This window comes from Leiobunum rupestre, chromosome 1 (genome assembly GCF_980474605.1).
Source record: "Leiobunum rupestre chromosome 1, qqLeiRupe1.1.hap1, whole genome shotgun sequence".
Taxonomy (NCBI): Eukaryota; Metazoa; Arthropoda; class Arachnida; order Opiliones; family Sclerosomatidae; genus Leiobunum; species Leiobunum rupestre.
Window position 1 is genome coordinate 6,248,218 of NC_143384.1, and position 27,101 is coordinate 6,275,318.

Sequence of the window (27,101 nt, forward strand, 5' to 3'; positions counted from 1 at the left end):
TTAACGCCAAACGAAATGCAGGAGCTTACTTTCTTCGATGTGAATGTCCAAGATTTGATTGAGAGCGGAAATGAGAAACTTGACCTATGAAATGTTAGACTCCCCAAAAAAATTATGTTATTCTTCAAATTAAATTTTATTCCAATTCTGTATTTTTTTTTACCCATTAAATTCATCAATAATCCATCTATAATTTCATTGTTTTTTTTCCTTTTATTAAATCGGACTCGAGATTAGATAAACTAGCAAGTATAATGCAGTTAATATATTATCAATATTATTTGCGAGTTTATTAAGGTTTCAGAATTCTACGTACAAAGTTTTTTAAGTTGGCGCTAAAGGTATATATGTAGAGAAATGTTTAACTTCACATTGAGTTCCGTCTTTATACAAGAATAGATTATCTTACCGAGTTCTACTCTACTTCGCTAAAACTTAAACTACCTAGAATTAATTCAAAAAAATTGGACCCACGACGATACCGTTACTTAGAAATCTCATAGGTAACTAGAATGCTGCCGTGTAACTGGAAAATGGACCAAACGCCGTGGCAGACGATAGCCAGATCTCAGCCAATCAGAGCTCAAAGAGTGGTTCTGCCAAGAATTTAATGTCACCAGAGAGAATGAAGTAACCTAGCTCCCGCTATAGTTACGTGGAACCAAGGAGGATTATTATCCTCCTTGGCGGAACCACTCTACGGCCTCTCATTGGCTGAAGGATCAAGGCGAACTGGCGTCAAGCTCGGCCGTAGGCGGCAGCATTCTAGTTACCCATGAGATTTCTATGTACTGTTACGTAGGTCCAATTTTAGTCAAAATAACATTTCAATGCGACAGGCGTTGTCGCATATTTAATCTGAGCATATTTTTTAACTTCGAGAATTTTTTTTATAAAAAAACTATTCTCCGGACACAGCCTATTTGTATGGTGACTATGACTGTGTATAGTGCGAAGTCGACGTCCATCGAACATAAAGGATTTCTGTGCTCGGTGGTTAATTTGATGGGAAATGCATTAATTTGGTCTTGCTATTTACGTGATAAACCAGGATACGCGAAGAAAGAAATCCTGATTGGACTATATAAATGATATGGTAAAAGCAATATGTGGTGATTTTAGTGGATGAAATGTAAGACGGATGGGATCTCTAAAGTTAAATCACTAACGAAACTACGAAAGAGCTTTTAAAATCACGAGGGCAATTTAGAGATGAATACGTAGTGTTTGATCTCGGGGGATACTGCAGGTTCCTTCTTGGTAGAATGTTTAAGCTTTTGTGTAACGACTTAGGCCATGGCGAGACAGTGGCCCGGCCTCGTATTTAGGAAATATGTTAAACAGTAATTTTGAAAAGCTTATGTCTAAGCATGTTTGTCGAACATCATTCTTCTGTCGACTGCTCGGTAATGATTTAATAACTATAATGTAACTCACTGGCATTTTATGTACTGGCGGGAAAGGATTATGTTTAACTTTTTAAATTTCAAATAAACAATAATAATGACTCGTGGTTTTAACTTTAATAATACGAAAATTATTAAACGGCGCAAAAAACTGAATCCATGCTGATCGCAATAACGACTTGTATGTTTCAGACTCCAAGGCGAAAATGATAATCCTGTAAATTGAACAAAAGCAGGATAATGAGCAAGTAGTTATAATTGCAAAGCCAAAGCCAGTCAAGCTTGAAATCCGGTTTAGAGCTTGGTAATTTCATAGACCATAAAACCATTTGGAGTTACATTTAACTAATTTTTTTTTTCCAGAATTTTGGAATGTTAATTGTTCAAACATCAATACATTATTCGCTCAAGAAAGTAATCACACTATCAAAATCAGCAATTTTTTTCTAGAACCTTAAATTTATAACTCTTAGATAACGAAAATAAGTTTCCAGATAATTCATTGAAGCTAGCATGACACGGAATATAAGGTTTCAAAAAAAAAGCAAAGCTTGTGCAATTCAATTTCATTAAATCCAAGTAAAATTAAGCCTCATAAAAAATTAAATAGATCATATTATTAAAAAAGCTAATGGTACCATGATTACAGTTTACTTTAATTTTTTTTAACCATTGTTTACCTAAAGTTTATCATATGGTTTTAAAATTTAATTCAAAACTATAATCTGACACAGGCTATTGTACCCAATTAAACGTCCCATTTGCACAGTTACTTTTGGTAAAGGTTTCACTTAAATTTTTATAATAATTATTATTAATTTGAGGAAAAATAGCCTACAAAAATTAAAGTCAGGCTCGAGCAGCTTCAGACTACGTGGTTTGATAAATTAATCAATTAAAAAACTAATAGCTCATGCACTGTTGCGATTCCACTCGTGAGCTTTCAAAATAGCTATTATTCGCTGATTTTACCCAGCTGACATGGTTTTATCCAAGATATTAACCGTTACATCCTGCATAAGTGAAAGTTAGGCCATTTTGAGTATTTTAGTCAAATAAAAGTTTAACAGTCAACACAGTGAAATTTATTGTTCACTTGTCAATTTTAACCAAAGAAATTGAATAAATAGTCGATTGATTTTAAGGTATGAGATCCTAATCAGGGTTAAACTTAATTATCATTGACATAACCTCAATAATCTCTTAAAGGTTTAGGAATGACTAATATAACTTTACAGATATGATTTACAGAATCATATTTGGAAAATATAGCATTTTCCGCTGTTAGCGATTGTCTTCAATTTCAAATTTTTACAGCTAAACTCAAGAGGTGAAAATTTCTATAAAATGAAATCAGTAAACTACAAACCTTGGGTTGCCCTTATGTTTTGTTTTAGCCACCAAAATAATCTAGCCAACTTTCCTCACATCATTTGCCTTCATAAATGCCAATTCAAATATAATCATCTATATTTGGATATAACCAAGATATTTCTAATAAAATTGCCGCAGATATTAGTTCTGTCCCTTGATGCTATTAGGACGAGAGAAAAAATGTCAATTACACGATCACCAACTAAACATGCTCAGATGTTTAGTCTAAATCACATTTGGTGGTGGTGAGGAATTCCTGTAGAGTTTTTTTTTTTTGGTCACTCCGCATGTTGTTGTTTTAGTAGTTAAATAGCCCAACTTCGAAAACGAAAATTCATCAGCCACTAACAATTGCAAGAGCTGATTGAGAAAATCAGAGTTTTCTGACACCCATGATGTTTAGAAAAGATGAGAAAGGTGGCGGCGGAGAATTTTCCAGACATGATCCCAAATTATCACGCCCTAGAAGAATTTTAAAGTTGTTAGTTTCATTCAAACTTACGCCTCTAGGAAAAAAAAACAAGACAATGGGAGGGGGTTTCATTTTTTTATGATTTTGCAGATAATGTATCCACCACCTTAGGTTTAAATTTAGAGAAAATATTTAGTTTTCAATAAGTGATGATTTAAAATCCCTCCTAATAAGCGACTCAACCTAAAATGATAAAATATAAACTCATACCATTTGATCCTTACTTCTGACTTTTGGAATTCTGAGAATAACAAAAAAAACACTAAATTAGCTGGTCTATTCTAGTACAATAAATTATCTTAAATTACTCTTTCGCTTAGGGAAAATTGAGTGAGCGAATGTTAATCATCTGTCCTGCCTTTTTTTTTTTTTCAAATTAAGGAACTGATCATGGGAACATATCTATTGAAAAATAAAGTAAAGATTGGAATAAATATTTTAAAACTCAAAATTAAAAACAATTCAAACTTACAACTGAAGTTTTTTTTTATGGAAAATGGAAATGCCTAATCTACATTTTATCGACTTCTAGATTATCTTTGCTTGTTGTAGCATGGAGAAAAGGCCTGTAGTCTGTCTGATCATTAGCCCTAGGTTAATGGAAATTACGGGTCATTCATATTCCTAGATTAGCCTAGTAACATTTGTTTTTTTTTTTTTCAACTTTGATGGGAGCTTATGACTCTTCGCACATAATCTGACTGAACCACCATGATTGTACATTTAGAACCACTCATATTTTTGGTATTTTAAATTTCAATACTAAATAATCAAACAATAACCAAGGCTTACGGGGCCGTGACCTAGCAGACGTGATTATAAATTTTGAGCCTCGGAAATAAGCAAAAAAACCGCACCATCTACGGTACTTGTATCATTTTGGTATGGGATTTTAAAATCCCATGTCAAAACGAACCAAAAATTGTAGATAGATTGTTGTGCTATGGGAATTTTACCCAAAATTCGAAATGGCAAAACATTTGTTTTTTTTTGGTTTTTAAACTTTTACTGGACATAGCTGTTTTACGAGCAATGGTTATGGGAAAACCAGTAATGGTTTATCGCGAATATCTACGTTAGTATTGTATGTACGGCTATAAACCCATGTATGAACATTAGGGTCCGGCTATTTCTTACAATAAATGTTCTATGAACATTTTTCATACGAGCAATCGTTGTGTCGTAATCGCGGTTTTAACGTTGTACCTGAAATGCGTCTTACAATTTTGCGCCTTCGTTGACTTAAAGGGGCTCCAAAGTTCGGTGGCAAAATGTGTGTAAAGTCAGTAAAGTGCGAAATTTACGGTGTCCGTGGTTGACTCTGCCATGGCCCAAGGTTCATAAATACGGCCGCTAATCAAAGATAATTTAAACTCGCACCCTAGATTCGAAATCACTCTCTCGCGCGTTGCCGATAGCGTTTACCCACTTCCCGCCGGAACTCAGAAAAACTTCGCTCCATGGTTTGCGCCTTACCGCAACCACAGCCAACTTCGATCACGCACTGCCGCGTTATATAGCTCGGCAGCGCGTGATCGAAGTTGGCCGTGCCACAACCGATGGAGCCCGATTTTTCTGAGGTCACGTGCCGGAAAAGGGTAAACGCTTCGTAACAAAACCGTCAATGGGAAAGCTCTCAGTATTCGAATCTAGGGTACGAGTTTAAATCATCTTTGCGCTAATAAAGGTTGCCTACATAGCGGGGTTTTCATTTTCCCGTCGTCTGCTCTTCGGTCTTCTACGCCAGCTATGACGTCAGTGGGAAGCCTAAAGACCTGATGCAACCTTTACTGTGTGTCGACATTGCTTTCTTAAATGTTTTTTAAAGCATCGTTTTCAATTAAAATTACCTTTACATATGCTAATAAATAAACTGAATAGTCTGTTATATGATTTGCACTATCTAAAGTACAAATGCTCTGAAGTTTTCATTATTTAAAGGTGGCTAAAAGAGGAAGGTCTATTTTGTTTTTGGGAAAAACTAGAGTATTAATAATTCAATTCAATGTAAAACGAGCAATATCTCATTTATCAAAGTATTTAATTATAATTGTTTATTAAACTTAAATAAAATATTTCAGTTTTAAGAATATAAAAGGAAAATTTATTCACAAAGTTATTAGAAATCACTGAATTATATAAATATTACAAATAACTATTGATCAAACTTCAATTTCAGTAGAGTTGTAACTACTGATTATATGTAGTTAAATATAAAGATTGAGATCAAAACAATAACTAAATACTTTTTTCTCAAGAGTCCAGGTGGGGGCTAGGGTCAGAAGACCGAAGAGCCCGATTGTTAAGATATAAATAGGAAACCACATGGGTGGTTAAATTAAATTACAAAAAGTGACATTTGACAATTTTTTCTTGAAGACATCCAGAGTGCCCGCGCACACAATGTCATCTGGGAAGTAGTTCCAGGGAATAATAACCCGATGAAAAAAGGATAATTTTAACGAGTCACATTTAGAGTACCGGAGTCATAGCTTACGACTGTTGCCTCTCGTTCTGAAGGTAGAGACCAAATATGAAAAATAAGATTGATTCGGATCATGGAGGAGCTTGTAGAGGGTAACCAGATCAAGAACTAATTAAGGGAAGTTCGTCTACCTGAACGAGAAAATTTTACCATTATTATCTTTATTATATCTGAAATAGAGATTCACAGTAATATTTTAACATGCTTTTGTTTTAAAAATCTTGATTAAATTTTCTAATCCGTTTACTGGCTTAATTTACTTTATTCAATTGAGTCAATGATTAACTATTCCTAATTTCTTCAGCTCCTCGAATCGTGAAATCTTCTATTATTAATCCAAGGTGAAATCGACACTGTTTTGGCCTAGGCTTACTACCGGCTAAGATCTTTAAACCAAATAAAAATATATATTGAATTTATTTAAATGAAATTTTTGGGTTACTTACTTTAGTTTACATAATTTAGTGATCATAAAATGGTCTTAATGGATACTAATTTCATTTAATTACTAAAATATGTCAAAGACTGGCATTTTATGTACTGGCGGGAAAGGATTATGTTTAACTTTTTAAATTTCAAATAAACAATAATAATGACTCGTGGTTTTAACTTTAATAATACGAAAATTATTAAACGGCGCAAAAAACTGAATCCATGCTGATCGCAATAACGACTTGTATGTTTCAGACTCCAAGGCGAAAATGATAATCCTGTAAATTGAACAAAAGCAGGATAATGAGCAAGTAGTTATAATTGCAAAGCCAAAGCCAGTCAAGCTTGAAATCCGGTTTAGAGCTTGGTAATTTCATAGACCATAAAACCATTTGGAGTTACATTTAACTAATTTTTTTTTTCCAGAATTTTGGAATGTTAATTGTTCAAACATCAATACATTATTCGCTCAAGAAAGTAATCACACTATCAAAATCAGCAATTTTTTTCTAGAACCTTAAATTTATAACTCTTAGATAACGAAAATAAGTTTCCAGATAATTCATTGAAGCTAGCATGACACGGAATATAAGGTTTCAAAAAAAAAGCAAAGCTTGTGCAATTCAATTTCATTAAATCCAAGTAAAATTAAGCCTCATAAAAAATTAAATAGATCATATTATTAAAAAAGCTAATGGTACCATGATTACAGTTTACTTTAATTTTTTTTAACCATTGTTTACCTAAAGTTTATCATATGGTTTTAAAATTTAATTCAAAACTATAATCTGACACAGGCTATTGTACCCAATTAAACGTCCCATTTGCACAGTTACTTTTGGTAAAGGTTTCACTTAAATTTTTATAATAATTATTATTAATTTGAGGAAAAATAGCCTACAAAAATTAAAGTCAGGCTCGAGCAGCTTCAGACTACGTGGTTTGATAAATTAATCAATTAAAAAACTAATAGCTCATGCACTGTTGCGATTCCACTCGTGAGCTTTCAAAATAGCTATTATTCGCTGATTTTACCCAGCTGACATGGTTTTATCCAAGATATTAACCGTTACATCCTGCATAAGTGAAAGTTAGGCCATTTTGAGTATTTTAGTCAAATAAAAGTTTAACAGTCAACACAGTGAAATTTATTGTTCACTTGTCAATTTTAACCAAAGAAATTGAATAAATAGTCGATTGATTTTAAGGTATGAGATCCTAATCAGGGTTAAACTTAATTATCATTGACATAACCTCAATAATCTCTTAAAGGTTTAGGAATGACTAATATAACTTTACAGATATGATTTACAGAATCATATTTGGAAAATATAGCATTTTCCGCTGTTAGCGATTGTCTTCAATTTCAAATTTTTACAGCTAAACTCAAGAGGTGAAAATTTCTATAAAATGAAATCAGTAAACTACAAACCTTGGGTTGCCCTTATGTTTTGTTTTAGCCACCAAAATAATCTAGCCAACTTTCCTCACATCATTTGCCTTCATAAATGCCAATTCAAATATAATCATCTATATTTGGATATAACCAAGATATTTCTAATAAAATTGCCGCAGATATTAGTTCTGTCCCTTGATGCTATTAGGACGAGAGAAAAAATGTCAATTACACGATCACCAACTAAACATGCTCAGATGTTTAGTCTAAATCACATTTGGTGGTGGTGAGGAATTCCTGTAGAGTTTTTTTTTTTTTGGTCACTCCGCATGTTGTTGTTTTAGTAGTTAAATAGCCCAACTTCGAAAACGAAAATTCATCAGCCACTAACAATTGCAAGAGCTGATTGAGAAAATCAGAGTTTTCTGACACCCATGATGTTTAGAAAAGATGAGAAAGGTGGCGGCGGAGAATTTTCCAGACATGATCCCAAATTATCACGCCCTAGAAGAATTTTAAAGTTGTTAGTTTCATTCAAACTTACGCCTCTAGGAAAAAAAAACAAGACAATGGGAGGGGGTTTCATTTTTTTATGATTTTGCAGATAATGTATCCACCACCTTAGGTTTAAATTTAGAGAAAATATTTAGTTTTCAATAAGTGATGATTTAAAATCCCTCCTAATAAGCGACTCAACCTAAAATGATAAAATATAAACTCATACCATTTGATCCTTACTTCTGACTTTTGGAATTCTGAGAATAACAAAAAAAACACTAAATTAGCTGGTCTATTCTAGTACAATAAATTATCTTAAATTACTCTTTCGCTTAGGGAAAATTGAGTGAGCGAATGTTAATCATCTGTCCTGCCTTTTTTTTTTTTCAAATTAAGGAACTGATCATGGGAACATATCTATTGAAAAATAAAGTAAAGATTGGAATAAATATTTTAAAACTCAAAATTAAAAACAATTCAAACTTACAACTGAAGTTTTTTTTTATGGAAAATGGAAATGCCTAATCTACATTTTATCGACTTCTAGATTATCTTTGCTTGTTGTAGCATGGAGAAAAGGCCTGTAGTCTGTCTGATCATTAGCCCTAGGTTAATGGAAATTACGGGTCATTCATATTCCTAGATTAGCCTAGTAACATTTGTTTTTTTTTTTTTCAACTTTGATGGGAGCTTATGACTCTTCGCACATAATCTGACTGAACCACCATGATTGTACATTTAGAACCACTCATATTTTTGGTATTTTAAATTTCAATACTAAATAATCAAACAATAACCAAGGCTTACGGGGCCGTGACCTAGCAGACGTGATTATAAATTTTGAGCCTCGGAAATAAGCAAAAAAACCGCACCATCTACGGTACTTGTATCATTTTGGTATGGGATTTTAAAATCCCATGTCAAAACGAACCAAAAATTGTAGATAGATTGTTGTGCTATGGGAATTTTACCCAAAATTCGAAATGGCAAAACATTTGTTTTTTTTTGGTTTTTAAACTTTTACTGGACATAGCTGTTTTACGAGCAATGGTTATGGGAAAACCAGTAATGGTTTATCGCGAATATCTACGTTAGTATTGTATGTACGGCTATAAACCCATGTATGAACATTAGGGTCCGGCTATTTCTTACAATAAATGTTCTATGAACATTTTTCATACGAGCAATCGTTGTGTCGTAATCGCGGTTTTAACGTTGTACCTGAAATGCGTCTTACAATTTTGCGCCTTCGTTGACTTAAAGGGGCTCCAAAGTTCGGTGGCAAAATGTGTGTAAAGTCAGTAAAGTGCGAAATTTACGGTGTCCGTGGTTGACTCTGCCATGGCCCAAGGTTCATAAATACGGCCGCTAATCAAAGATAATTTAAACTCGCACCCTAGATTCGAAATCACTCTCTCGCGCGTTGCCGATAGCGTTTACCCACTTCCCGCCGGAACTCAGAAAAACTTCGCTCCATGGTTTGCGCCTTACCGCAACCACAGCCAACTTCGATCACGCACTGCCGCGTTATATAGCTCGGCAGCGCGTGATCGAAGTTGGCCGTGCCACAACCGATGGAGCCCGATTTTTCTGAGGTCACGTGCCGGAAAAGGGTAAACGCTTCGTAACAAAACCGTCAATGGGAAAGCTCTCAGTATTCGAATCTAGGGTACGAGTTTAAATCATCTTTGCGCTAATAAAGGTTGCCTACATAGCGGGGTTTTCATTTTCCCGTCGTCTGCTCTTCGGTCTTCTACGCCAGCTATGACGTCAGTGGGAAGCCTAAAGACCTGATGCAACCTTTACTGTGTGTCGACATTGCTTTCTTAAATGTTTTTTAAAGCATCGTTTTCAATTAAAATTACCTTTACATATGCTAATAAATAAACTGAATAGTCTGTTATATGATTTGCACTATCTAAAGTACAAATGCTCTGAAGTTTTCATTATTTAAAGGTGGCTAAAAGAGGAAGGTCTATTTTGTTTTTGGGAAAAACTAGAGTATTAATAATTCAATTCAATGTAAAACGAGCAATATCTCATTTATCAAAGTATTTAATTATAATTGTTTATTAAACTTAAATAAAATATTTCAGTTTTAAGAATATAAAAGGAAAATTTATTCACAAAGTTATTAGAAATCACTGAATTATATAAATATTACAAATAACTATTGATCAAACTTCAATTTCAGTAGAGTTGTAACTACTGATTATATGTAGTTAAATATAAAGATTGAGATCAAAACAATAACTAAATACTTTTTTCTCAAGAGTCCAGGTGGGGGCTAGGGTCAGAAGACCGAAGAGCCCGATTGTTAAGATATAAATAGGAAACCACATGGGTGGTTAAATTAAATTACAAAAAGTGACATTTGACAATTTTTTCTTGAAGACATCCAGAGTGCCCGCGCACACAATGTCATCTGGGAAGTAGTTCCAGGGAATAATAACCCGATGAAAAAAGGATAATTTTAACGAGTCACATTTAGAGTACCGGAGTCATAGCTTACGACTGTTGCCTCTCGTTCTGAAGGTAGAGACCAAATATGAAAAATAAGATTGATTCGGATCATGGAGGAGCTTGTAGAGGGTAACCAGATCAAGAACTAATTAAGGGAAGTTCGTCTACCTGAACGAGAAAATTTTACCATTATTATCTTTATTATATCTGAAATAGAGATTCACAGTAATATTTTAACATGCTTTTGTTTTAAAAATCTTGATTAAATTTTCTAATCCGTTTACTGGCTTAATTTACTTTATTCAATTGAGTCAATGATTAACTATTCCTAATTTCTTCAGCTCCTCGAATCGTGAAATCTTCTATTATTAATCCAAGGTGAAATCGACACTGTTTTGGCCTAGGCTTACTACCGGCTAAGATCTTTAAACCAAATAAAAATATATATTGAATTTATTTAAATGAAATTTTTGGGTTACTTACTTTAGTTTACATAATTTAGTGATCATAAAATGGTCTTAATGGATACTAATTTCATTTAATTACTAAAATATGTCAAAGATACGGCGATAAGACAATACTACAGCATTGATTTCAATGCGGAAATCTGAGCTTCTGGCTTCCCACTGACGTCACCATCCCGGCATCGGCTGCTTATGCAGCTAGCCAATGACAATAACTGGATCGTGCTCTTTTTTTTATATATTATTGAAGCTTTGGGCACTGCCAAGGTATTTTTAAATGGAATTTACAATTTTTAACTTACGTACAACCCTTTAGCAAATTCCAAAATTTCACAGCCCATATTTCTGACTTTTTCATCTGTTTCCTTTGATCCATCTGGCTTTTTTTTTTCTTACATACTCAAAATGTAGTTCCATTTCATCAAAGTCATTTTCATTGCTACATATTTCTGGATATTGTGCTTTTCCTTGAGTATAATGGATGTCAGGGCCGTCACCAGGGGGGGGGGCGAGCGGTAGGGCCCGGCCCTGCCTAGAATTGTTTTGGCACTACCTAGAAATTCGCGATAAATAAAAATTAAAGCCCTTGGCCCTACCTAAAATTTTGGGCTGGTGACGGCCCTGATGGATGTGTTTGCAAATACGTGAATTAAAAATTAGAAAAAAAAAACTGCAGGAATAAGTGATAATGGAAATGTTGCAAAAACTACTAATTTGTGGGTAGACGCAAGATTCACATATTTTTTCAAGAGATATTCAGTGGTTTTTTGTTTTCTCAGATTTCAATTTTAAACAACCTTGTATTTTTTTAAATTCTTGCATTAAGATTCTGATTGTTGTGCATTATGTTCCTTTAAATTTTTTAACAAAATTACATAAAAAATAATTATCGTAAACTACATAAAAAACAAAACGATTACCGTAATCGTTTGGTTTTTTATGTAGTTTTAAGATAATTATTTTGTAACAAATCCATCGGTACGCCCATTAAGTTGGGAATATTAATCTAGAGATCCAATCAAACCTGCTCGCCGCGAAAAATGTTTTTTAAAATTACGAATGTACCGTCTCCTCTAAAATGACGAGAAAACGTTATCATATGACCCGTGGTACCATCCATCATTTTTGAAAAAAAAATATATTTTTGCCGTAAAACGCGTTTTATTTGAACGTACCATTTAGAGATAGACGGCGCCACGAGTAGAATGATAAAGTTTTCTTAAAAACTTGTTTCGCGAAATACTGAAATCCGATGTTTTGATTGAACCTCTAGATAAATATTCCCAACTCAATGGGTACGTCGAATAAAAAGGATTGGACATCATAAGCAGACGACATAACAGAAACACACGTGATTCCAGCTAGTTTTTGATCAGCGGGAAATTCGAATTTCATTGAGGTTTTATCTCTTTAATGATCTGGAAATTGGAATTTCTATTTATTTTTCGGCCTTTAAATAAGACGAAAATTAAAGTGGTGCAATTTCAACAGTTTAGTAACGGTAGATTTTGCATTAAGAGTCGAGGTTTCAAACGAATAAATATAATAATTGTGCAATAATAAATATACTTGAAAGAACTGCTCGTATCTTACCTCAATAAAGTTATCCTTTAAAACGCATCTTCCATATTATTTTTTGTTGTAATTGACATTGCTAAAATATTGAATTCTATACGAAACTTTTCAACTTCAATTCATCTCACTAGGATTGTTTTTTATTTGTTTAAATAAAATAACGGAGGTTAGAATGCACGATATAAGCAGTTCTAAACTGAAGTTTTTGAAAGCGGAACTTCCTGGAGCACCGTACGTTTGAGATGTCTCGAGCGTGTAAACCTTATGAGCGTGAAAAAGAAACCTCGATTTCTATCAAAAGCAAATTGAACTTTACTTATGCCACATACAATTAGTTTTTATTTGGTAATAAAAATATTTTTTTCATGCGTAAAAACAACAAGGAACCCTTTTTTTTGGTTATTAGTAGAGATGCAAAAATACAATAACAAATGTGGACCATAAAATATTTAGCGGCTTGCACCTTTCTTATTGTTCCCATCACCACTTCCTTAAGAACGTGCTGAAAGTGGATGCAGCGTGGCTTAAGCCAATAATTGTAACAGCAGTACCGAGCAACACCATTATCCCCAAACCAACCATTTTCATTAGGATGTTTGAAACTGGTTGTAAGGTCTGCGATTTAATAGACTTCTGTAAAGTAAAACAAAACATTAAACCCTTGCCCATAAAATGGCAAGGAGTAATGTGTAAAAGCACACTTACCCACCCTCCTTGTTGGTCAATCCACGCACCAGCGTAATCTTCAATGGCACCACCAATAATAACCCCAAAGTTGTCTAGAAACTCAGGGTGTGATGACTTCTTTGGAAGAATGGGTTTTGCCATCATCACTCCAAAGGCAAATAAAGTGCCTATCCTTATCCACGTTATGCCTTTGTTGTCACCATGTAGAACATCCATGGCAAGGGTGGAGAAAACATCACCAATAGACAATTCACTATATTCCATTTCCTGAATTAACTTTTCAAAGTGTGGACGATTTGCGTCCAAAAGCTTATTCAAGAGCTCTAAAAGAGCTTGCGAGGCTTCGATCTCCGTATCGTTGTAAAATTTTCGATAGTTGTCGCTGTCATTGTCTCGCCGAAGTTTAAAATTCAGCACGAATTTGGCTAGCCTAACATTAAACGTTTCCAACATATCACTTTCCACAAATGTGGTTTTATCGTTCCTGTTAGAATTCAGTACTCCAGCATTGAAATTGACGTTTTCATTACAAGTGGCACCGAGATCACGATTAATATCTGGACTCATTATCACCGGGTTCTTTGAGTGAATGAAAAGTGGACTTAGTTCCTCGACGATCGAGAAGCCAATGAACAGGACCAATGAATATCTGCCGTTGCTAAAAAGAAATAAGGATGTTTTATTTTGTTTAACCCAGTTTTGAAATTAGATACCGATGCTAATTTTAAAGATGAAGAGGGGGGAAAAAAAGAGAATGTTGGATTTCAATTACCAGAAATATAAAATTTATGGCGGTGACATTAAAATAGACGGAATTTTTTATTATCCTCTAATTATGGGTTTAACAAAAAATTAAAATGAATATTGAGTTTTAGTTTGAGAGATTACCATCATGATCAAAAACTTCCACGCTTGTTCGAAGCGTCATAATACTCGGAAACCAAATATGGGTTCATTATTCAAATCGGATATGGGGTTGTAAAGTTATTGAAGAAATAGTGATGACGAAAAACATGAAAATTAACCCTAATTTAAATTAGGGTTAATTAGGGTTAATTTTCATGTTTTTCGTCATCACTATTTCTTCAATAACTTTACAACCCCATATCCGATTTGAATAATGAACCCATATTTGGTTTCCGAGTATTATGACGCTTCGAACAAGCGTAGACACGACCACGGCCGTCTCGAGATCTGCTTCGCGCTCATAGCGGCCCAGGCGATCGTACGAAAATCGCGTATGGGAAATTAGTTCAAAAACTTCTCACATCGTTTTATGGCGCTAGTCTAGCCCCCCCCCCCCCCCCCCCCCCCTTGAGAAAATTCGCAGCCATGTTATCGAATGGGAGGAACGGCGCGGAACTTTGAATTTCAATTATTATCGCGTAATGTGTAATTTTTTGTAAAATATTTTTTTAGTAATATTTAAGTTAATTAATAATAAAAATTTAAACACCTCTTCAGATTTTTTAACGCAAAGTGGAGTTTTGAAAAACGTTATTAAAGTTTGGTCATTCTGGAGCCAGAAGTCGCTGTCGACGTTTCTGTATAAAAATGTAAACATAAACACGTGGTTCTCCTTACAACTGTATTTTTGTTATGTAGTAACTTCCAGAGGTCTGTGTTTTGTATTAATGTTTAAAAACTTAATTGAATTAAAATAGTAAAATAAATGAATTTTAAAAGAAAATAAATGTGACTTCTCTTGAAGATTATGTAAAAGTTTATTATTAAGGTATTAACTTGATTTTTTAAGAGCCAAAATAAGTTTAATAATACATAATAGTTAGAATATAGAATGATGTATTATAATGATAATTTATACAGGACTAGTTGGAATATTGTTTAACATAGTATGATTATTTATTCAAATATTGACTAGTTGAAATATGGGTTAACGTGTGATAATTTATATGTGTTGACTAGGTGGACTATGAGTTAACATATATTGATGATTTATACTGGCATGGATTAACTAACTGTCACTTGGAAGATCTCTATGAATGAAAATAGTGATGGAAACTTGGAAGGTATTTAAATCTGATAAATATAATAAACCAAGGTGGATTTCCCACTGAATGGTACACAACTAAACAATAGATAGGAAAAATTTAGAATTTACGACTTGAGTACTTTTTGAGAAAGAGGCTTATGCACAAGTTCTTTCACTTTCTAAAATTTTGCGGACAGAGTTTTGGTAATATTTGTGATAATTAGGGGTACAACCTTTCTACAAATTAAATTAGCAATTTCATTTGGGTGATTATTATTCAAATCACATTGGATGTAAGGGCATAGAGCAATTTTTGGCCACAAGTGGATTTCAATGTTTTTTAAAATTGCAGGTGAATCCCAAAGATAGGGAGAATGTTGTTACTATATCCAATATTAGCCATTAACATGATAAAGCTTTGCTGGGGATACCTAAGGTTTCCTCTGTCGGATAATTTAAATGGTGAGTCAGAATTAGGCACAATTAGCAAAAATGTTTTTCTTCTAGGATTTGTACTACATAATCAGCCAAGTATGCGATACTTGCTAGCCGTTCAAAGCATTTAGTATGTCAGTAACTTCAGATGGTAATGTAACTTCATTGCCGTTAAAAATAGTGGAAAATTCATCGAGTCTAGTATCAATCATGGCTGATAGATCTGTGAAGCTGTCTTGGGGAACGTTAGATGTTTTAGGTTTTTGACTAAATGAAAAACGTGGCGTTTTAAACAAAAGTTCTACTAATTCATGGTTCATTTATATCTGTAAATTTAATAATAATGAAGAATGCACAACACAATTATGTCACTAGAATAACAAAGTCATGTAAATATATATTATAACATAAAACAGTTCTGAGAGCTGAAAAAATAGTTTATAGGTTTGGCCTTAAAGGGACATATTTTTATTGTTGATTAACATGTCAGCTTCATTTTAATGGTATTAAAGTACATTTCTGCGAATAACAAAATGTCGTCATTCAGTCTTTCAAATCACAGTCCATTCTTGGTCCATTGCTAACTACAAATTTCTAACACAATTTTTTGGTCACATTTTTTGACCCACAAAAAAAGTATTCATATTTATATAAATTTTTCTACCTTACACATCTAACATTTAAAAGTTTCTATTATAAATTTATATTTGTTGCAGATTACCGCAACAAAAAAAAACTAAAAAATTTTAAATGTATGTTCCTAAAAAACCAAATACTACACCAGATGGCGATACGTTTTCTGTCACGAGTCGGAGACAAAACCAGACGGCGAGCTGCAGCGTCCCGCTCGTAATTTCGAGGTTTACAAAATCTCATTTCTTAGCGGTGTTAACTAATTAAATAATAAACGTCAAATACAAAAGCGTATGCTCCAGAATGCTAGGAATTGAAATATGTTTTCAGAATTAAAATCCGTTATAAAAAAATTCTTAAAACTAGAAAAATAAACCTAGAGTAGTTCTATCAGTTCACAAATTAAGAAATTAGACCCAAAAAAAAAAGATAATATATGGGAAATATATATTTTTATATATACAGATTTTACGTTAAAAAATAATTTAGATTAAACGAGTCTTATTTGTACGATTTCCGCGAATTAAATTCACCACTAGCAGGAGAGACAAAACTAAAACCGCCAAATTTAAAACGGTGGTATGCGTTATATTTACGGAAAACAACATAGGTACGGTTCTATTGTTGGCAAAGTACATTGCGGATTCTAGAATTGTCGGAAGCTTTAGTTCCAAATGATTAGTGATAATAACTGGCTGTGTTTGATCAAAATCGGCTATAAATGTAACTCCGGTTTGATCTTTATATTTAGGTGCAAAAACATTTCGCAGAAAATCAATCCAGAATAATTGAGTTTCCGTTTGATTCGTAATCGTATTATACATTCGACCTCCAAACTCACGCATGCACCATTGTAGAGGTCTAATTTTCGAAAATTCTTCGGTCGTTAATTTCATATTCTGGGTGATATATGATTGTAATTTGTTAATGTCACGTTCAAATAGTATACGGACGTCAACGTACAATGTCGCGTTCTATTTATACCGTAAAACCAATCACGCTTTTAGATTCCGAGGACGATTTTACCGTCATGTCGTCCGACGCGGAAATGACAAACTCCGACTCGGAATGCCATGGCCGTACGTTGATGACGCCATCGCCAAAATCTCCGATACGCGATTCGTCAAATAGTCGCGATTCCATCGTCCAGGTGATTGAGAAAATGGAACGCGATTCTAAAGCCGAGACGCCCGGTGTAAGTCCCGGAAAACGGCCATTCGCGTTTGAAGATGTACAGAGCGACATTGATGCATCGGGTGACATTGACTCACCACGACCCGCAAACGGGACTATCGCGGAACCTAATAACGTGTTGCTAAAGGTGGCCGTAACAAAAGTACCATTAACTGAAACGAAAAAACTAAACCGAATGAAGCGAAAGAAACTGTTTGACTTCACCACGAGAAATCCAGATGATGACAGGATCGAAGATTTGTCGAAAACCAATCCAATGTTATACCACGCTAAAATGTGCGGAAACGCGAATGATATGGTACGAATGGCGTGTCTAAATAGGCATAACTACGATAATATCCCGTTGCTAGAATGGAGCGAAGCGGTCTTGTTACAACTTAGTCGGCCATCAAAAAAAATTGATTTTAAAGCGCTAATATGGAACGACGCTCGCAATTTGATCTTGGAAGATCAATGGGGAAAAGAAATTTCGGCTGCGATCAATGAATTCGTACATAGTGCCGAGACGTTAAGTAACATCCTCATTAAAAACCATTATGTGAAGGTGAATAAACGATACGTCACATCCAACATGTTGTTTTTAAATCCTCCCAATATCGACTATATATTATTACGAGAATATAAACCGAACTTGTTCGTATCACCTACAAAATCCAATATATTGAAAATAAAAACCAAAAAAATAAATGTAACGACCAGTCTATCAATAAATAGTACTTAGTTTAAATACTCAAGCCACCAACTTATGGACTCTAGTGAGGTTTAACTACGATTAGGGCCAAAATTTTCAAATAACGACGTAACCATGGAATTTAACGATATTTTTTAAATTATCTCCGTCGCTTGCAGCGTCTTCAGCGAGTGATAAAAGCGTCCGAAGGTGCCCCCCTCCCCCCCCCCCCGGGGAAGGGACGGGGGAGAAAGAGGCACGTCATCCGCCGCGTTATACAGCGAAGATATTATCCTAACTTACCTTTACTCGTTCGTACTCAGCGGGCGAGTGGGCGTGCTAGAGCATCATGGTTAATGAGTAAGTGGGCGAAACGGACGATCGACGAACGAAAGGGTGTTTTATCCGGTTCCGAGATAGTGGCGCTCCGTAAGGTTTCGAAGGAGTTCCTATAGTCTGTTCATGGCCAGTGTCCAAACTTCGTACGATTTCAATTATACAAAAACTTTATGGACGCGACTGGCGCGTGTAGCGTCGCTTCGTCCAACTGCCGGTTGTGGTCCAGGATCGAGAGACCGCCTTACTCTTACGTCGACCTGATAGCCATGGCCATCCGCCACACTCCCGATCAGATGATCATCGTCCGAGATATTTACAAATTCATCACGGACCGATTTCCGTATTACCGCGACAATAAAAAAAAATCGTGGCGGAACAGTATTCGAATAACTTTGACTCTCAATGACTGGTTCGTCAAAGTGGCGGACCGAGCTCACTACTGGACGCTAGCGCCTAACTGGGAAGACAGGTTCCAAAACCAAAACTACCGAAGACGGAAAAACCAACAGCCACCGGGCGATGAAGGCGGCTCGAATTCTCCTCTAGATTTGACAATCAAGGGGAAAAGGCAGAATTTGGTTTGACCGTCCGATTCTCCTCGTCATGAAATTCGGATACGTTAATAGGCGCTTAAATTAATCATCCTCCCAGGAATTTGCCAACAAATAATATTTCCGAGAGCCATTATTAAAATAATGAAAGCTTTTCACCCGCAAACAAAACGTCGTGTTTTTGCCAATTAGCCTTAACCTGGTTAAGAGGGGAACCCTCCTAATTGTTGCCAAAAAAAGGTGCCAAATTCCCATTATATTTTAAAACGCACTGTATAAACAGCGACTCGCGGGTCCTGGCTCTTGAAAAAATATTACTTGTGGGCGATATCCTTGGAGGGTGATTTACTGAAGCGTCTATTTATATATCGTCAATCTGTTAAATGAATTTTGAATTTTAATATTATTGCAAAAAAATTTGATTGCAAATGTGTTATAACCATTATTGTAACTCTAACTTCGGCGCGGCTTAAATAAAGCCCGTTTATACTGTCTCAAGATCTGACTTTTATTTTAATTTCTTAGCCCATTTCGAGGCTTAGCGGGTCCTGGCTCTCGGAGATATTACTTCTTGGCGATTTATTAAATAAAAATATTACACAACATTTTAATTAATAATAATAATAATTGGCTAGGCATATACCTATAAGTCATCACCTTATAAGGCCCAAGTCATCTATCGACTTTTAATGCCTTTGAACAGACTGGTAGCCGGGTTACAATCATAGATATAGGAAACGTATATAAAGGTCTAGATAAAATATTTCAAAGGGAGTGAATACGGAGGTAACAGCTAGCAGAAACGCGTAATTTCTGCAGGCTATCCTTATAAAGCGCTATCTATTGGTTAGAAAGCTCGTGCTATCGTCGCGAGAGCCATTGTCTCCTGCTTAAAAATTATACTAATTACTAAAACTCACCAACAGATGGTGTCTAAAGAATACGCCTGCGGAAAGGTCAAGCACTTAGTACTAAAATGCTAAGAGAGCTCACGCTCTTGGTCACGTGCCTTCCTCGGTGTCTGCTAGCGGTCAATTCCGTATTTTATGTTAGGCTTAGACGACCCGAAATTTATCTAGACCTTTATATACATTTCTTATATCTATGGTTACAATGCCTGGTATAGGCAGTGGCGGATTAACTACCACTCGGGCCCTTAGGCTTAGCTTTGTTTGGGGCCCCCTTGACTTTGGGAAACTTGCCGCAGCTTAAAAGCTTAAATATTTTTCTATTTTGCGTTAACTGTGGATTATTTATTCTCAAGGGCCCCTCTAAAGAATTCCTACCGGGCCCATTTATCCTCCGGGCCCGTAGACTTAAGCCTACTCAGCCTATTGGATAATCCGCCACTAGGTATAGGAGGGTTTGTTTATCGTGGTTACCCGTTTCAGTGCTATTCCAAATCGTATTCATGTTAATGATCCTCAATGTAAATCTGACGTTTTTTTTTTTCAAACATGTTGTTTAACGTTTTACGGGAGTTGCCGCTCTCGCCTAGCCGACGATGTGGTCGTTCCACGCCGCGCACCGTCAGCGAACACCCGTTCGATCTCCTCGCCGCCGTTGTTTCGCTTGGCCACGAGATGGCTGCAGGGTCCGTTTGCGCGACTGCGGCGTTTCCGGCTCTCCGCCTGTTTACGCCTGGAGCGTAACATATGTTTCCTAGGTATCAGCGAAAGACAGGCGGCGAGGCGTGTTAAGCGGGTGGGCGGCGCAGCGTCTTCCTTCCGAGAGATTTACCCGCAATAAGAATACCGCCATCGGAAAAAGAAAGGGCGAGTCTAGATTGTAACATTGAGCGAGAATTTTATATTTTTAGTTCTAAAATAAAACGTGAACGTATAGAGGCACTGATTTTTGTCATGGTTTTACAGTAATAAGGTTAATTAAATTACGGAGGACTCATGAGGCCAATGAATTTTAATTGAAATTTATTAAAACAATTAAAAACATATATACAACTTAGATATTATACAAAGCCGGACACAACGTTTCGGGTCTTAACGAGCCCCTGTGTCAAGTGTGTGAACCTATATATTTTATTATTGGGATTTTACTTATTTTTGTATATTTCATATTCTTTTTTTATATAAGATATTATATATACATATATTATTTGAATATAGCTTTAAAATTTCTAAATCAACATATGTAATATCAATATAATGAATGGTATATATATATATATATATATATATATATATACTATATTGATATTATATATGCTGATTTAGAAATTTTAAAGCTATATTCAAATAAAAAAAAAACCATATGACGAAGATTATATCGCAATACCTATTTATTTTTTATTTATATACAACAAAGAAACAACTAGTTTTAAAGATTAAACGACAGGTCAAACATGTTAATGCATTCATTTGTAATAACTGCATTAACATGTTTTATTATTTCCTTGTCGAGGTCGCTCAAAAGAGGCGATACGTGGTTGGGGAGAAGTTCCGCGTGTTCTTCCCGGAAATTTCGACGATATAAATAAGACTCGAAAATCGCAGTTTGAATGCTAAATATAAAATGAAAACTTAATTAGTGTTGTTTATTAATAATAATAATAATGATGATGATGCGAATAAAAAAACTCTTACGCAAAACCATCGGCATTTGGTGCTACGCAATCTTCGTGGGCTGGGGAGTATATTCCTTCGGCATTCCTAGTTGGGCTAAATCGCGATATAGAAAAAGTGGGAGGGGAGATGAGAGAAATCATATAGAAACGTATTCAACGCGATCAATCTTAAGGAAACATACTTGGGATAGGTGTTGGCTGCGACGATATCTTCGAGTCTTTCCATTAAAAAATGGACATCATCGTCCTCTGCTTGAACCTTTGGCAGCAAGAAGGTCCGAATGGCTAAAATAATAACGAATCCGTTTACGTTGAAGATCTTCGGTGGCACAACCTCGGATCTAGTTGTCTGGGTAGCCTCATCTCTAAATAAAATTTCAAAAAAAAATCGCAATTATATATATATATACAGGTTTTTTTCAAAAGGTTATGCAAAAACTTTAAGGAGTTGTAGGGGGTGAGTTGAGAAGTATGCCTGTTTTATTCCCATTTTCCTACGATGAGTTGAAAGAGCGCCAGAGAGCTTCAAAGTGGGGCCTACTAGCCCCTGGAAGTAGGCTGCAACAAGCGCAAAACTAAGGAGCAGGGACTTTAAATACTGTTTAATTTTACTCTTTTACGCTGGTTACCTCGATTTATTTACAAAGTCCCTTTTTTACCTATCACACGAACCCAAACCTTTATGTACGCATTTCCCCGCTGCTTGGGTTGACGCTGGCTGCAGCCTACTTCCTTGGTCTAGTAGGCCACACTTTGAAGCTCTCTGGCGCTCTTTAAACTCATCGTAGGAAAATGGGGAAAGAACAGGCATACTTCTCAACTCACCCCCCCCCCTACAACTCCTTAAAGTTTTTGCATAACCTTTTGAAACACCAAAATACTCACAAGTCATCTTCCTCACTGTCTGAATGGGGCAGGTCATCGTTATTGTTTTCCAATTCTTCTTCTTCGTCAGAAGAATGTTGATCCGATAAATATTCATCCTCTTCCGGGTGTACGGGGATGCGTCCGACGACCATTTTAAATATAAAGAAATAAATAAATATACAGTACAACCAAATATGAATTATAGAAACGAACAAGGAGGCAGAGACGATTTTGCCCGGACGTTGTGAAAGACAAAATATACGAGAAAGAGTCCCTGATTTCTGGACTTTAATGTCGGCGCGAGGTTGCCACCCACGCTGAATAATATGTAAATAAAACTATCATTCGCCATCGCCACGGAATAAAGGGGGGGGGGGCGGGGGCTGAGCTAGTGTATTATGACAAATATATATATATATATATATATATAATAATCTACTTTTTATAACCTGCATCGCAACAGACCTGAGGCCCTTTTAACAGCGATACAGGGTAATTTTAACTATGTGGGAGGATGGTGGCTAGCCCTGCCACAGCTAACTACTAGCGTCCCTACACTAACTATTGCATTAAAACCTCTGCAAGTTTTTGTGCGAAGGGGAAACCGAAGATCTCGGGGAAATTCCCCTTAAACCAGTGGGGAGAAAACTTGCAAACTCTACTCAGAAGGAGTGGTTCCAGATTTTTCACCCAGTGCCACGGAGACGGTATACGGTACATTCATAATTTATATAAAAAAAAGAAGTATATTGCATTGAAAGCTTGTTTATACTTATTTGAAATTTAATTTACTAATTACGCGAATAAGATCAGCTCTTAATCAAGTATACTCGATAACCCCTACTCTTTAAAAATGTACTCGATTTTTTTTTCTGATTTACTTGACTCGAATAAGAGAAAATTTCCCCCGAATCAAGTACTCGATACCCGACTCGATTGCCTAAAACCACGACAAGCGCAGCCCCAGTGAATTCGAATTGGAGGGTACAAACATGCCACAGCCGCTGTTACACGGACCTTCTAATCCAAAGACTTATAATATAACATTTGGACCACTAACCCTCCCCCCCCCCTCTGATTTAATTAATAAACTGGTCCGGGCAATTTTTAAACTGGTCATTTGCCCACTGCCTTATTTCCCACGCTGGTCTCTCAGTTAAATTTTGCGTGTGAAGAATTGGAAGTGTCACGCTTCTATAACAATATTATACACTTCTGGTAATATATATTCTAAAAAAAAAACCAGATATATGACTTATACTAACATTTGGATACCCTACTATAGTGGTACCCTATTTCGTGATAGCAATTCATACCCGGTGATATCTGTTTAGAATCTTTCTTGGATTGGGATGACGCTCGGGAAAACTAATAAAGCTCCGTCTTACGACGGATAAGAGAAAGTATACATTTATATTTCTTTCGTTCAATTTGTTTAATAGAAACATCTATACGCTATATACAATTATACAATTTTTAATTAGACGTGAAATGTACATTTTAAATCTTTTTTACAACGAGAACGATACAAATTACCTCAGTCGATGACGAGGTAGTTGTTTAGAAAAGGCCGCTCATCAATTTTAAAACAAAAGCGGCTGCAATTTTCCGCTTTGACTAGGTGAATGGTTTTATTTATTATCAATCTACAATGCGGGCAATTATTAGTTGGTAAATTATTTTTACAGTCCAAACACACACTGTGACTGCAACAGTCAAAAAATACAAAATCCGACTGCGTTTTCGTTGAGCGGCAAATTTCGCATTCGCGACTAACGGTCGCGAACGTATCTAGCGATATAGATGTAACAATCGGACTATTTATCGAATCTAGTTTACTCGCCAATTGTTTGACCTTAAGTTCGTATTGCGATTTGCACTCGTTTAATCGGGTATTAAGGTTTTGTATTTTATATTCGTAATGTTGGATCTGTCTCTCGAGTTTCTCTTTTTCTTCAACTATTTTCTGGCAGTCCAAAATCGCGTCTTCTTTATTTTTAACCTGGAATGACACGTAAAATTTATTTAATACCATTTGAAGTAAATGAATAAATGCGAAAGCGAGCCCCCCTTTTACGTACCTGGTTATCAATTTCTGATAAAATATTTAGCTTTTGATTTTCCACAAATTTTCTTAATTTAGAAGCTAAATCGTCGGAAGAATTCGTGTTGATGGATTTCCTCTTGAAACCTCGCGACGTAGTCGGCAACGACAGCGATTGAATCGAAGCATCTGATTCTTCACTCGAAGACATTTCGGTAATGGTAACGCCGTTTAGTCACCCTCGCCGACCAGTCGACCTAAACCAGTCCGGGCCTATACTTCTAATTATTGATATTCCTCACTTCCAACTTAGCTTTCATGACTCATAACCCGCTAGAAAAAAATTCCACCCTTATAGAATGTTGATTTAGCCTTATTAAGAATGGATCTATTTATACTTAGAGAGGATGTTTAGAATAAAATTTATTGAACAGGAAAAGAAAGCTTATACCTTTGGAGCCCTGCTTTTGTATCGCGAGGGGATTTAATAGCAAGGACACGAATGACGATGTTATGGCACGCGTTGAAGCCTCTCGGTAAGAAAATTAGCTATCCAGTGAATAATCATAGGGGGGGGGGGCTATATAATATTATTAAAAAAAATCAGTCTATAGAAACAACTGTTATAACTACGGTAATCGGACGCTTATTATATTGGCTTCGATGCTAAAACTATACACATTCTAAAAATAATATACAGATATCTTTTGCTCGTAGGTAAACGTAGAAACTTTAACGAAGAATGGGTTGGCCACTACAGCGCGAGATCAAAGTTGGGCGTGAATAAACGCGCTAGAGTGACGACTGGGTTTTTACGAAGGCTGGTAGTAAAGTAGGAAACGTAAAGATTGATTAGTAAAAGCTTATGTAACATAAATACTCGTAAGTTTGCGTCCTTATAACATTTCCATATAAAAAAATCCAATGAGTCTTTGTTTCACACGAAACATGAAATAAAGAGACCCAAAAATGCAAAAATTCTTAAAATCCTTGTGCTATTGAAACTATCAAACGTTATTGCGTGAAACGAATTCCTTGGTCAGAGTGATATATCATGATGGGCCACGAATATGGTGTAGAATCTATAAAACCGCCTAGAGATTGCTCGGTGCGTGCTCAGTGTTCCGATCGTTCTAAAGGCGTTGTATGTTGGAGAAAACATAAAAAATGCCATCACCGTCAAGTAGTTTTGTTTTGCCAATCACGCTGTTTTCTCAGATTCTATAAATAAAAAGGTGTACACGTTTGAGGCTACGATAATAGTTTAAGCTAAGAGCAACAAACGCAACGCCCCACACAAGGAGAACGCAACCCTTCAAAAGTCGTGGATTTTATGGCGTACATTTTTCATTGGTTAGACGCTGTAGCGCCTGCTGCCGTCGGAAGGGGGAATTCGGAAATTGCCCCCCCCCCCCCGCCCGTAAAACGTTCAGCGTAAAGGCTCGTGCAATGAAATTCGTACACAACCCTTCGTTAGGGTGTTTTAAGGCTAGCTGCGTTCTCCTTGTGATTGTTGCTCCTAGGTTTAAGGTTCCGCGATTTATACGACCGTATAAATCTGGGTGTACGGAAACTAAAATCAAACGCGCACCGGGAAAGGATTTACTGTATGCCCGCGGCGCCTACATTAGCTCTTTCCCTTCCGGCACCGAAGAACAATTACACTCTTGACTATTTTATCTTTTGTCTCCTACAAATCGACTCGAAATTCCCTATTTTCCATATTTTTTTTGCCGTTGTCATCCTGTATAAATACTACAGCTATATATATATAGTTTCAACGCGACTTACGTCGTTACTATCGATTGAGATTTGAAAGATAACGCTACCCATATAGGAGCGTTGATAGAACGGTATATATGGCGTGCGCGGCCGACATTGTCAGACGTTATATTTACGTCCTAACAACCGTAATAACTTTGTTCGTAATTGGATATTTAATATTCTATATAATTGACTCGCTTCACGGAAAAAGTGTGAAGATTTCGTCGGGATAAATAAAAACGTTCGATAAACCAGTCACCAAATTACTTCGAAGGGAAGAATACGAAAAACCACCGCAGTTTACACGAGTCACGTCCGAAGACGATTTATCGAAACCATCACGGAAAATCCATCATTGACTTTTAACACTAGTTAGCTAGTGATGTATGTCGAATATTAATCGGAAAAATATTATACTGGATAACCAACAAAAATATATAATTTTTTAAAATTGCCCTATGGCAAAGAAATTAATAATTGAGAATTAAAATTACATTTAATAGATTTTATTGTAACTTTTATTAATGTATTTAATTAAAATGTAAAGACGAGGTATATTGTTTGTTTTTTTTTGAAACGCATATTAACGTCTATAATTTCCCCATTGTAATTGTTTGGGTTTATTCTCACTCCTTCGCCCTTCCTCGATTGACGCGGAAAATGGCGAGGGCGGGTGTGGGGGATGGGGGGGGGGGGTGTGAGGCTCTGCTGCAGCTGACTAGAATAGCTCTTTTTACAAGATAATATATACAAATACATGTATAAAGGTGTTGAT

General features: G+C 35.7%; 1 protein-coding gene and 3 long non-coding RNA genes across 14 annotated transcripts; 2 read left to right on the forward strand and 2 right to left on the reverse strand.

Moving 5' to 3' along the window:
- Positions 1 to 981: 981 nt before the first annotated feature.
- LOC149960492 (uncharacterized) lies at positions 982 to 11,174 on the reverse strand. 9 transcript variants are annotated; one of them, XR_016480792.1, is made up of 16 exons: positions 11,010 to 11,174; positions 10,769 to 10,949; positions 10,576 to 10,694; positions 8,551 to 8,668; positions 8,388 to 8,480; positions 8,290 to 8,320; positions 7,841 to 8,069; positions 7,602 to 7,766; positions 6,184 to 6,447; positions 5,750 to 6,123; positions 3,725 to 3,842; positions 3,561 to 3,654; positions 3,463 to 3,493; positions 3,015 to 3,242; positions 2,776 to 2,940; positions 982 to 1,621 (listed from the first exon to the last, which is right to left on the reverse strand). It is a non-coding gene; the product is annotated as an uncharacterized LOC149960492 (long non-coding RNA). The 9 variants fall into 9 exon arrangements; XR_016480791.1 differs by having other exon boundaries at positions 5,750 to 5,868; positions 5,943 to 6,123; positions 10,576 to 10,949; XR_016480786.1 differs by having other exon boundaries at positions 10,824 to 10,949; positions 11,010 to 11,173.
- On the forward strand, positions 4,229 to 7,388 carry LOC149960493 (uncharacterized). Its single transcript, XR_016480797.1, has 3 exons — positions 4,229 to 5,193; positions 6,425 to 6,536; positions 6,596 to 7,388. It is a non-coding gene; the product is annotated as an uncharacterized LOC149960493 (long non-coding RNA).
- Positions 11,175 to 12,853: 1,679 nt separating the features above from the next.
- LOC149960494 (uncharacterized) lies at positions 12,854 to 14,238 on the reverse strand. Of its 3 annotated transcripts, none has more exons than XM_090166260.1 (3): positions 14,141 to 14,238; positions 13,271 to 13,910; positions 12,854 to 13,198 (listed from the first exon to the last, which is right to left on the reverse strand). In XM_090166260.1, the coding sequence occupies exons 2-3, from the start codon at positions 13,817 to 13,819 to the stop codon at positions 13,046 to 13,048; spliced, it is 702 nt and encodes a 233-aa protein (XP_090022386.1). In that variant the 5' UTR covers positions 13,820 to 13,910; positions 14,141 to 14,238; the 3' UTR covers positions 12,854 to 13,045. The 3 variants fall into 3 exon arrangements, with proteins under 3 accessions (XP_090022386.1, XP_090022471.1, XP_090022303.1); XM_090166345.1 differs by having other exon boundaries at positions 13,275 to 13,910; positions 14,025 to 14,233; XM_090166177.1 differs by having other exon boundaries at positions 14,025 to 14,225.
- Positions 14,239 to 14,870: 632 nt separating this feature from the next.
- LOC149960495 (uncharacterized) lies at positions 14,871 to 16,158 on the forward strand. The gene is made up of 3 exons (XR_016478592.1): positions 14,871 to 14,987; positions 15,179 to 15,282; positions 15,598 to 16,158. It is a non-coding gene; the product is annotated as an uncharacterized LOC149960495 (long non-coding RNA).
- The last annotated feature ends 10,943 nt before the right edge of the window (positions 16,159 to 27,101 follow it).